A 13,057-nucleotide genomic window follows, 5' to 3' on the forward strand; every position below is an offset into this window, starting at 1 on the left:
ACACGAGTTGTCTTAAATTAAAAAAGATATTTTAATATGTGTTCAAACGAGTCTCCATCGGTAATATTAAATTTACTATTATAAGATATAAGGCCTTGTTTCCGCCGACTGAGCCATTCAATTTTTTGTACAAGGTCGTACAGTCGTTGCCACTGTTGCCAGATATATTGAGCAGGCGGCGGCGGCGCTTTTCGGTAGGTAGATCCCAAACTAGTCGGGGTGTGTTTCGACCTTAGTTGCGTCGGCAATTTGTTTATTATAATTAATGTATAAAAATAAATGTCTCGGCTGACAATAACAATATTAATTAGATTAATGTGTTATAGAAATTATGGAATACACCAATATAAATATTTATTAAATCACGCCAGTATTGTATCGTATCGTATCGTGCACTTGTAAGGTTGTAACATTCAAGTACGGAGAACCCCTGGATTCTCGATATCGCCGCCGCCGGCTCAATTTATATGGCAGCGACTGTATGTTTCTGGTGCTTCAAATACATCAGGGGTGATTTCATAAAATATGGATAGCGGCGGATGGCGGACAAACGCCTAAACGCTGTTTGAAAGACTCAAGCGGTCGACTGTTTGAATATTTTAGAAACCACGATGAACGGACATCTGCGGTACCAGGGTCGTATGAAATAGTTGCTGCTCGTTTTCTTGTATGATTGGCGTCGTCGATATAATATGAAAGGCAGGTACCTGCTAACATGTAATTTTTAAGGAGTTGTGGTTAGGCAACTCTTAGCTCTTCGCTGTCACTGCTCGTCTAATTTGTGTGATCATTAGTGCGTGTACACTCAACACTAATACATTATCAACATTAAACATATTACACGCCCACGCGCACGCGCACTGCATATCATTTATCCACAAAAATATTCAATATCAATTTATGGACTTGAAATAGTCAGGCGCATGATAACAAATTAAGTGCCTCCAAAGGTTTGCTGTAAAAATGTATAGATATTTCAATATTTGAATCCATAAACATGATTATTTTAAATTCTAGTCGAATCTGCATTATATAAGAATTATGTTGAAAAATTCTATATTAGTTTGAATAAAATACAATTGTATGCTTTATAGCATTACACATTACGTTTACGTATATCATAAATTAAAAATTTTATAAAGGTCTTGGTGAGGATTTTATTTGATAAATAATTCTTGCTAAATTATTACCGGCATTGTCCAGAAAAATAATTGAGATTGTTCAATTCCTTTTTGTCGTGCTGTGGAAGCAATATCTATTTAAGAGTAAATTTTACGGCGTTGCCAATGAGATTCGATTGTGATCATGAGAGCAGTATAGTATTATCTGCAGGTATGGGAAATCCTCAAGTGGTTACTTAATAAACATTTTACTCGATTCAACCTCCGATGAGAAGAGCAACTATTTGAGGTGTCAAAGGCCGTTTACAATAATCTGGTCAATCGACATTTAAAAATATTTTTAATGCTGACTAAATATAATCAGTAATCACAATCAAAATAAATAAGCTTTTAATTGTCCAATTCTATGTGTATGACTAGCACGGCGCTTATTATTTTTTTACCTATGATACTGTAGTAGAATTTTGCCAAACACTAAAGTTTGAAACCGGTAAAATGCGCAAAATGACCACTATATATGAACATTAATTACTAACCATTAATGTACTTAAAAATACAAATAATACTAATTCTACTATTACTATTTTAATCTGCAACCAATCGCAACTGTGCAGTATAAAGAACAAAAAGTTTCGATTTCCACATTGAATCTTAAGATCCCTCTTTGACCACCTCTTTGAAATCAAAATCATTCAAAATTCTTTCTTATTTCACGCCTAGACTATAATACGAACACACCCTGTAAGTAATGAGTGGCTAACTATCATTTCTGTGCGTTGATTATGAATCAGTCAGGACTTCTTATTTTATGCATAAATACATTATATTATACAATAATAACTATTATTTTTAAATAAAAATGTATTCACTTATTTAAGAAGATTTTTAGTTTATTTTTTTGAGTGTTTTTGGCAATTCTGCATTCTTGAGTGTGTTTTAGGATATCAAAATCCAATTATTATAGTTATGATAAAACATTAAAAAAAAAAATCAAAACATTCATTGTCTCACTTAGAATCTTAAAACCATAGAGAGGAAATAAATATTATGTTCCTATATAATTATTTTACGTGGTATATTAGTATAGTACAGTATAGTATCAATTAGTATGTATTTTTTATAAATTATTGTTACTTATCTTTATATTTACTTATAATATTATGTCATACCTATATTACCTATGTATAGTATGTTATGTGTATATTTTAAGACGTCGGGTCGATTTGTTTGTACAGTGATATTATTTGAAGTTCTGCCATACCGATTTGCATATTTTTTTTAAACGTCGAACCACACCATTTATTAAGAAGAGTTAAAAAAGTAGAGTTTAGTTATCGGCGTTTCTTAGTATAATATTATGAAGTGTAGTATCAAAGAGACGTGCGTTACCGCATGCAATGCATACACACATTGTTCATAGTCCTCATCGTTATCGACTCTGCATCAAATAGAACTAGTACAGTAGTACCTATATAGGTAAAATATATAAATATTTTTCAATGTGACATTGGATATTATATTTTGTTGTTGTTACTTGATGTAAACAGAAAACTATAGAAAATCTATGAGACAATGAGTTGTTAAAATAATACGATAGAATATAGATAAATAATTTTAAAAAATCAAGGCTTTGTCGTATTGATATCTAAATTATTTTTACTAAATAAACAACAATTTAATTTTAAAATTGTTTTAACATTAAACATGTTTTTAAATTTCAATATCACGTGAGCCATCATCGTGAAAAGACAGAACTTCGGAAGGACCAGTCGTGATAATGATCATTATAGAAGGTAAAAATGTACCGATAAGACGTGCAATTCATTTTAGTGTGAAAACACTGTACATAATATATCTCTAAAAATCATTTTCATTAACAATAATATAATAATAATAAATTTTAGTATCGTGATCATATCGATTAAATTAATTAATTGAAAATTGTATTGATAATTACTAATTATAATCTTAATTAAATTGGTCTCGAAATTTCAACTTATATTAATTGATATAAGTAGTTATAATAATTAATATGTATAGCCTGTATAAGTACCTACTACCTACATTATACAGACCTATAAAATGTATATTTTTATAATCTTATATAATATATAAAAGAAATTGTTCTGATTGATTCATCATCGCATAGATCGAACTGCTGAAGCTAAGACCCCCGGTCTATGCACGGAGTATTCCGCAGCGTTTTCCGAATGGTAGCCTATCTTAATTAAAAACAATGTAAAATTAGGAGTTTGGGTTTTTATTACTTCGGCGTTCGTCCTCAAAACGCAAGCCGACCGTCGTTTTCCGCCGCTTATGGAAAACATCCGTCGTGTATAGCTAATCCGATTTAAACCAATGCATTTTGAATTCGACGGAAAAAGAGGCGGAATACGCTTTGTGTAGCCCCCAAACGTAACTAACAAGATAATTGCATTTTTGCTAGGCAGTCTAGGTGTACATTTATTATGGTTACATATTAGATAGCTGCACGTTACAAGATTATAAGTGCATACAAAAAATATTTAATATGCAAAAGTCTAGGTACAACTACCTGCCACGTTTTCGGTGATATCCACTTTGACGTGAGTGTAGTGCGGCAACGGCGTCCCGTCGGAACCTAGCGCGAATGGTGAGACTAGTGTCACATTGTGTCCCCTGGTCACTAACGTCTCCAGCAAGGGTCGGAACCCGATAAAATGGCTTTTGGTTTCGGTCGGTAGAAACACCAGAATGTTGTAAGAGCGGGTATTATTCGGCAATCCACAGCAACAACTGCACACGGCCAACAATAACGTCTTGAAAGGAAAAAAAGTTGTATGTATATCTATAAGAGTTATATCGTAGGTGCTTACATTTTTATACAACTCTATAGGTATTGTGGCAGTAAAACAAAAAACACTGTTATTTACAATATTCTCTGTCAATTCTCCCTCAATTATTCGTAGGTGCCTACTAACTATACATAGTGATTTGTATGTGAAATATAATGTGTAGGTACTATTAAATGTGCTATAATTTGAAGATTTGATTGTTGTAAATTATTACAGAGTTAGTTGTTGACATTTATTACTATTATTTTCATGTTCTAGACTTAAACTTGAAAATATTATTTTGTATTTTTCGTCTTTTCGAATTATTAAAAAATTGATTGTATGCATTTGTGAATGTTTTTCAACAAATAAAATAAATTATTCACAGTTATTATGAACTTTTAAAGAAAAGTCGGTTGATACCCTATAAGTTTATTACCCCGTGAACAATAAATGGTAAAGAATACATTTTTTTTAAAAATAAGGCCTTTTCGATTTTTCATATTTTATTATTTATACATTAAGGTATACGCTATCTATACTTTGTATGTATTATAATATTAAATACTTAAAAAAAAAATTAAAATATGAACAAAAATAAAAATTATACATACGAGCATACCAATTATTTCTAATATTCATAAAGCACAACAATTTTTTTCCTCGATATTTTTGGTTATTTTAGGAATTTGTGTTGAATATCCATAAAAATCATGCTGAAATAATATGTGAATTATGCACACTCTCGGACCTAACAGTACTACCGTCTAAATGTTGCAATCAAAAAGTTTATAACTGTGAATAAACCAAAATGTACACAAAACGAAAAGTGACCTCACATTTTTCTTTAGCATTGTCTATAGTCAATTGGACGATCGCATATATAGTGACGTATCATAATATGTTGTATACCTCTTGTATTCACGTCTAAAAAGTAAATACTCACGACCAGCTGTAAACGGTAATCCATTTTCGTTTTTCTTGATTTACGCCGTTCGGTGAACGAAAGGATCAACGAAAATATTTCACGGAGGAGAACGCGGCCCGTCGCTTGCGGTCACTGCGTTATACTGACGGACGAGTCGTATACACATAGGTACCTGATAACTGATGGACGTCGGCTGCGTTTGATCAGGTCGAAGGTCTATAATATTATTGTTTGTAGTTATATAAGTGGGCATAACTACTATACTGTGAATAAGATCGACAAAACAGTAACCGCTTTTCGACTTATTATTATATGGTATCGATTGTTTGATAGTTTTCTGATATCGATTTGTTCGTTCGATTGCTCGTCGAAACCGACGACATTGTTCGAAACAGACGGCTGCTGGCTTAAAAAAAATATATCGAATCGAAGGTAAGCCTACGAATTTGAAATTTAAAAATAAAAATTCAGCAAATACAAAAAAATTGCACAACACATACATTTTAGACTATATCATTATCTATTTTTGTGGTATAGATATTTAAAATACTGTTATAATTATGAGTCTAATATATTATCGCAGTTAATATCGTACGCATGGCCTAATCGGAAATGTGCCAATACATTAAATGTCTATACTGTTTTGCGTATAATAGATAATTGGTAGTATGGACACTTATAAATTAGTATTATTTTATACTTTTTTAGTCAACTTACTAGCTATCTGAGATAGGATAATCAATATTTATATTTTTGCTGGGGATTATTATATCGTTATATAAGTGACATTATTAATATTATTATTAAACAATTGTACGCCGATCGCCGATTTAAATATTTTTTATTATTTAGGTCAACTTTCATAAAGCCATAAAGGTAATGCATCGTGTGCTCGAATTGCAACGGTTGCTTTAATTATATTATTTTTACTGTGTGACCGCTAATCACTACTTCGTTGACCGTTGTTATCCATGTTTTCATAAATTATATTTTGTATAGTGTCTATTGTGTAGTTGTGTGTTCAGTTATATTCATCTTAGGCTTTTAGCACAGATAATGCTGGCCAGCTTAAGTTTTTATATTTGTATAATATAGATATAATATTTTTTACAATAATTACTAATTATTGCCTACCATTTTATTATTGCTGGATTAGAAAGCTGATTGAAGATTAGAAATCATCAGCATATTAACCATTATATTTGTTGAAGCAAGAGAGCTGATATTTATATAGGTACCTAATTGTAATTTACTTTAACATATTATGTTACTTAATATATTGTGATTTATTCCACATTATTATGTATTATTTTAAATTTAACCTGTCATACTGCAACATATACTGCCACATAACTGCGCCAATACATACAGTATTGTGAATTATAGGTATCCCATAACACTGCATTGGTACAAACTGTAGTAAACTACAGACCAACATGACGTGCACATTTTGGATTCTAGTATTTTACATTGGATGGAAAGAGTAGGAAGGCGTTGACGATGAACGTAATGAATTTTGGTGTTGAGCTGCAAGAAGTTAAAGTTGTTGTAGTGGAAGTGGTCACGAGCACACGGTTGAACATAGCAGCGGATATAATTATAATGATGTTGGCCTCGAATGAAGACGGCTGCAGTTCAAACGTTTATTTGGTAAAGTAAGTATCACCCAGCTGTGTGTGTGTGTGTGTGTGTACATATTCTGGTATGTTATAATTTAAATAATTTTACTGGTGCGTAATACATTCTTACTTACTGTAGTTCTAGCAGAAACTCAGACTACAGCGATACTTATTGTCACAACGCAACATATCAAATTTTGTTTATAGATTATTATAGGACCAACTATTTTTCGTTTCCGTATCATGTTATTTTATGCTATGAAAAAAATTATAGTCCTTAAAGTATTATTACGAATACTCAAAGCATTACCAATAATATCATAATAATATAATATGAACAACAGCACAACGCATGTGCACTGTGTCCGTCTTATATGTGGGTACCACTAAATATATCAACCCGATTACCTTAGATTGAAAAACGCTTTGCCGTGATATATAGCGGGGGACGGGGGGTACAGATGCCTACACATTTTGAGAAAATTTCAAATTTTTAAAGAGTAATAAATTGATTGTTTTTGTAACCCCAAATTCTTTAGCAACGTGTCTCAAATGTAAACGAGGATTTAATTGAATGTACCTACGCAACTACTTCATTTTTCTCATCTTCATTTGGTTCGATATAGTGTCACTATCGTCTCTGAGTATTTTTAATTGAAAAAGTCCCATGCATTAGTAAATTATAAACTCATCTTAAAAAATCACAATGTGATGTATGGTATCTTTCAGCATTATTATTTAAAATTTTAATACGAAAAAAATAAAACGCCATGTCAAGCAAAATTTTACAATATTATATTATAACTTATAAGTTATACGTATTTTAACCGTCGATAGTAAACATAGAAGACTGTGTGAACACTGTGAACCATGCATTTGTTCGTTTTTGATAATAATAACAATATATAATTAGTAATTATAATATTTGTTTTTATTATTTTAAAGCCACTAGTATAAAACTATGATAACTTAATAATCACATAAATTATAATATTATAATTTATAACCATTCATCATAATAATACAATACTAATATTAATAATAATATCAAATTACTAATATTCAAATTATAAATTATTAAGTAATAGTTAAAATGAAATAACGCAAGGTACGTCATAATATTTCAAGTTAATTTAATTTTAGTTTTGTATTATTATTTAATTTAAATTTATATTAAATTAATTCTTCTTTGTAATTGTATCATGTTTGATCATAAAATATCAAAATAATAAAAGATTTAAACATTTTAAATTGTATGATAATTAAATTATGTATGTATGTATGCATGTATGCATGTACGAGTACCTATGTGTATTAATATTTAAAAATAACGGGAGAAACTAAAAACATTTTATAAGATAAAAAAATGGATTAACTTAAATAAAAATTATGTTACAAAGTAATTTACTTTTTATTTCATAACAAAAATATCCAAATGCATGCAAAAAAATCTGTACTCCCTATCTACCACAGCAAACCATTTTTCTATCTAAGGTCATCGGGCTGAGATATTTAGTGGTATATATAAGACACACATCACTAGCTGTATACACAATATACGTACATTGAAGATCTATATAAAATATATTGTAAAATCTATATATTCCGTGGATTGTGGGTATAATATGACTACAAGAGGCATTAAGCCACTAAGACTAAGTCCTTCAAAATCAGAACCTTTAGGTAATAACATTATGAGTTCGTACCGTTTGCTATTTATATACAATGGTCATTCCCATCCGGTAATTACTATAGGTGATGTGTTTACTGTTTAATACCTATTATCAGTGTACAACATAACGTCATTAGGTTATGAGTTACGACGCTTACTTTCGTATGTTATTACGTCTGCAAGTTGTTTGTTTCACCGACAAGGTCTCACAAAATTATTAATGAAGAAAAACTGTGACGATTTCTAGATTTTTTCTCATATTACGTGCATGCGGCATGCCGCAGATGCTTAAAACATTTCACGATTAAATTTTTAGCACTGAAACGTTTAAAAGTGTTTGTACAGCTGTAAAATATAATATAATAATGTACTCATAGTATATGGAAATAAAAAGAGCTATCTATGATCTATCGATACATTATATTATATTATAATACATTCGGCTCATCCTAGTTGGTTCCTTAATATTTTTTTGGCGAGTACTACACTATATAGCTTATTACATTAGATCAAAGGTGAGCAAGTTAATGAAAATAATTAACTCAAGTCAAGTTAAGTTAAGAGGGCACAAGATCGATAGGTTAAAAGTTAACAGTTAACAAATTATAAGCTTAACTCGATAAGTTAAAAGTTAATATAGAAAAAAAAATTAACTTAACTCAGTTTAAAAAAAGTTAATCTATTTTTTTTTTATAATTAAATCACATAAAGAGTGAATGTGTCCTTCTAGTTTCTAATTTATAAATTATAAATCAATTTGATTTAAATTTTATTATAATGTGCACTGTATACCCTTTTAATTTTTTATTATTTATTAAATTAAACTATAAAATAAATATATTAGTATACACAAAATTATGTTATCAAGAAAAAGTACAGAAATGTTTGTGTTATTATAGTATTGGATTATTTTTATTTTATACTGATATAGTAATATTTAAGTATAAACAAACAATTTCAAAATGTTTTTAACTAATTGGTTTTTTTTTTTAATCAACTGAGAATAGCTAAGTTATTTCAACTGTAAACTAAACTAGTTAAGTTCATAAGTTAATTAGAAAACAAACTAACTAGTTAACGCCCACCTTTGCATTAGATACACATATGACATATGACACATTATGTACAATGTACATGTATGCAAATACATTTTTACGGACATAGATATGATTTTGATTTTTAAAAGTTTTTATGTTTTGAAAAGTACACTATATTTGTATCCTAAAAAAATTCGATTTATCCAAATGTTTGCATCCCTATGACGAAAAATTGAAATTACCTCCTGGTTGAAGCATATTACTTACACACAAGTCTTCAACATGTAACCACTATACTATGATAGTCCAACAAGCCATCATAATATTTTACGACTATTCGGCTAAGGTTTCTTTCGCTTAATTTCGCAGCAGCGGTTCCCAACGTCGGGCCTTAATACCCATGCAGAAAGATATTATGTATCTATACGGGNGTATACCTTTTTAATTTTTTATTATTTATTAAATTAAACTATAAAATAAATATATTAGTATACACAAAATTATGTTATCAAGAAAAAGTACAGAACTAGTTAAGTTCATAAGTTAATTAGAAAACAAACTAACTAGTTAAGTTAAAAAGTTTAAAAAAAATAAACTTTTTAACTAGTTAACGCCCACCTTTGCATTAGATACACATATGACATATGACACATTATGTACATGTATGCAAATACATTTTTACGGACATAGATATGATTTTGATTTTTAAAAGTTTTTATGTTTTGAAAAGTACACTATATTTGTGTCCTAAAAAAATTCGATTTATCCAAATGTTTGCATCCCTATGACGAAAAATTGAAATTACCTCCTGGTTGGTGCATATTACTTACACACAAGTCTTCAACATGTAACCACTATACTATGATAGTCCAACAAGCCATCATAATATTTTACGATTATTCGGCTAAGGTTTCTTTCGCTTAATTTCGCAGCAGCGGTTCCCAACGTCGGGCCTTAATACCCATGCAGAAAGATATTATGTATCTATACGGGAATAAATGAATAACAATAAATACATATAAGTACAAGCACAATAGACCTTAAACTTCTAGACAAGCAATGAGTGTACGGAAAGCATAACAACATAACAATATATAGAGAGAGCTTTTCGATTACTTGATTACTCGTATGCACACTGTAGTGCGGGGTAGCAGGGTAAGATGTATGTAAAATATAATATATATATATATATATAATATATATATATATATATAATATATATATATACATAGATTATTGTATTATTTCGTTAAGACAGCCTACATCACTACGAAATATTGTTACGCAGCTTGCATGCTGTTGTTACCCCACACAGTAGCAGTGGAGTGGTACAGGTGGCGGTGGCGGTGGAGGTGAAATGAGTCCGGGCACAATTTACCGTCACCGTGGAGGCACCGCCAAGACAAAAGAATTTTACCGCTGCAGGGTGTGTGGACATATTTTATGCACAATTCTTGTCTAGTAGTATAAGATCTATATGTTCCCACCCATGTGTATTTTGTCATTATTTTATTTCCATCGTTTGTACCTTCGTATAATTATTTTTATTCTCCAAAAATGTAGGTATAGGTAGGGACGTATTTTATTTAATAGGTACTGTTGAATGTTAACAATTGAAATTTTAAATCGTTTTTTGTGCATATTTTATCAATAATGTGCGTTGCATATCTTAAGAGATTTCTGATTTAAATTCAAATAATTCATTATTATAACATTTTTTTATCCCTATAAAATGTTAAAAGAAAAAAAAATAAGTATTATAAAGAATAATAATTATTAGTATGTGATATAAATTAATCATGTCGTCAATGGGTGGCTTCTTATTCAACACCTCACGTCCTGTTATTTCTCTTACCACAACATAAACTTATTGTACAATGTATACATTACCTGTATAGATTTATTATTACAAAAAAAATAAAAAAAACGTATCTCAGATTATTATAAGCCAGTATTATTGTCATTTATTTTCATTATTATTGATTCAAAAAAATTACAACATTATTACCCCAGATCCAAATGTACCTGTATCAACTGTATCCAATTTGCTGCTAGAAGCCACCTTCAGTGTTGAAAATTACAATATTTTACTGCTAAAAACCGTGATGACAGCCACAAAAAATACACATTATTCAGTTGTAAAAATAATAGAGTGGGTACACTTATCGGAGAGTTCAAAATCTAAAATTCATTATATGCAAGCCCTGCCGTGAGTGGTAGGTGTACGAGTTTGTTTAATTATTTAAATTTCAGTTTTTAATTAATATTTTATCAACTGCAAAACTCGTGAGGGTGGAATGTCAGTTAATTTTAAGGCGTCCCACAGACTAAATTGTCGCAATCGAAAATGTATGTTTTTTACTTACCTAACGATTAACGAAAAAAATTTTCGTAGCGTTAGCTATATTTACCTGTTACATATGTAATACTCTTATAGCCTTTACAATATTGCGGTTCTACTGCAATAATGAGGCTAGATTTACTGCGGTAGATGACGATGTAAACGCTATTTTTAGATGAATTAATAGCCGATAACCCAATAACCGATACATTGTAGAATGGCAATGGAAAGAGTCAAAATATTTTGAAAATCTGATAAAGTTTATGAATGGTAATATAACTTGCAAATATTCTGTTAACTTCAGGTATCCGCAGTCATTCGTTTTTGAATTGCAACAAAATAAAAATTCGCCATATGAGAAAAGGCAAGTGAATATCCTATGTTTTAAAAATTTCAAATTCAAACACTCATTTGACTTTCTGATATTATAAATTTTTTTTTTTTGATAAATGTAGGCAAACTTATAACGAATCTTGTATTAAATTTTTGAATCCTAGATTTAAAAAGAACATTTTTTATGAATTTTTAACTCAAAATAATTTGAAAAGTTTTCTTGATTTTTAAGAGTTTTGTCAAAATTCAAAATTCAAACATTCATAAAAAATTAATATGGTTTCAAGCTCAACTTTTTTTTAAATTTCCACTAACAACAACTTACGAGGGATCTTGTATTGCATTTTAAAGTTTTTTGGCGGAACGAACAATTTTTTATCTATATTTTTTTAATAAAAACTGATAATAATTGAGCAATTCGTATGGCTATAAATAATTCAAAACGAATCCAAATATTTTGAAAATGTTATGTTGTATAGAAAATGCTAACATAAATATTCAGTAAAAATGTCATGTATGTAAGTATGGTCATTTGTTTTAGTTACACAAAAAAACAAAATCAATTTTTTCAAAACCCAGAGTCCTACTCAAAAAATAAATAACTGTACATACTTGAAATTCACTACTACAAAAGAAAAATAAACAAAAATTCTACTAAAAAATTTAGACATTTTTTTATTACATCCAATGAAAATCCAGGTAAATAAAAACATTTTAAGTATCCCTCTTGAACCAGAATAAGTACATTTCATTAGAATTATTCATTTAAAAATTAGAATTACATTGTAGTTCAGTACTACACCCTACATATTATTTTATTGGTTATAACTCTGTTGTTTCAATTTAGTCACTTTTTATTTTTTACTTTTACTGACTTAAGTACCTTAGTACTTATTCATAATAATATTATGGAATGCTTTCCTCGGTTTTTTGTAAATGGTTGGATTAACTCTAATTTTTAAAAAAAATTTTACAATTATAACAATTTACTTACTTTCATTAGACTAAAAACTATAAAGCAATTTTGTTAATTAACTGTAGTTGTGGTAACCAATGATTTAAACGATTGTATGTTTTTTAGTACTGTTTTAAGTTTTAGACACACCTAATTAATTACTACCTAAAAGTTCTTTTATTAATTTTGTCTACAATCAAAGCGCTGTATTTTTTTTATTTTAATTAAATAGGTAGGC

General features: G+C 29.4%; 1 protein-coding gene across 7 annotated transcripts in view; it reads right to left on the reverse strand.

Annotated features, from left to right (window-relative positions):
- LOC111040201 (UDP-glucuronosyltransferase 2C1-like) overlaps positions 1 to 5,121 on the reverse strand; it is a 9,944-nt gene extending 4,823 nt beyond the window's left edge. For 6 of the 7 annotated variants that reach the window (XR_002605182.1, XR_002605183.1, XR_002605184.1 and 3 more), the window contains exons 1-2: positions 4,881 to 5,120; positions 3,673 to 3,919 (exon numbers count right to left, since the gene is read on the reverse strand). Coding sequence is in view for 3 of the 7 variants with exons in the window: in XM_022324008.1 (XP_022179700.1) it covers positions 3,673 to 3,919; positions 4,881 to 4,904 (271 nt within the window). In the remaining 4 variants the exon portion in view is untranslated. Of the gene's footprint in view, positions 1 to 3,672; positions 3,920 to 4,880 lie in introns of all 7 variants that reach the window. The other variant, XM_022324007.1, reaches the window with a different exon arrangement.
- Between the last annotated feature and the right edge of the window lie 7,936 nt (positions 5,122 to 13,057).

Source organism: Myzus persicae, unplaced genomic scaffold (assembly GCF_001856785.1).
Source record: "Myzus persicae strain clone G006 unplaced genomic scaffold, MPER_G0061.0, whole genome shotgun sequence".
Taxonomy (NCBI): Eukaryota; Metazoa; Arthropoda; class Insecta; order Hemiptera; family Aphididae; genus Myzus; species Myzus persicae.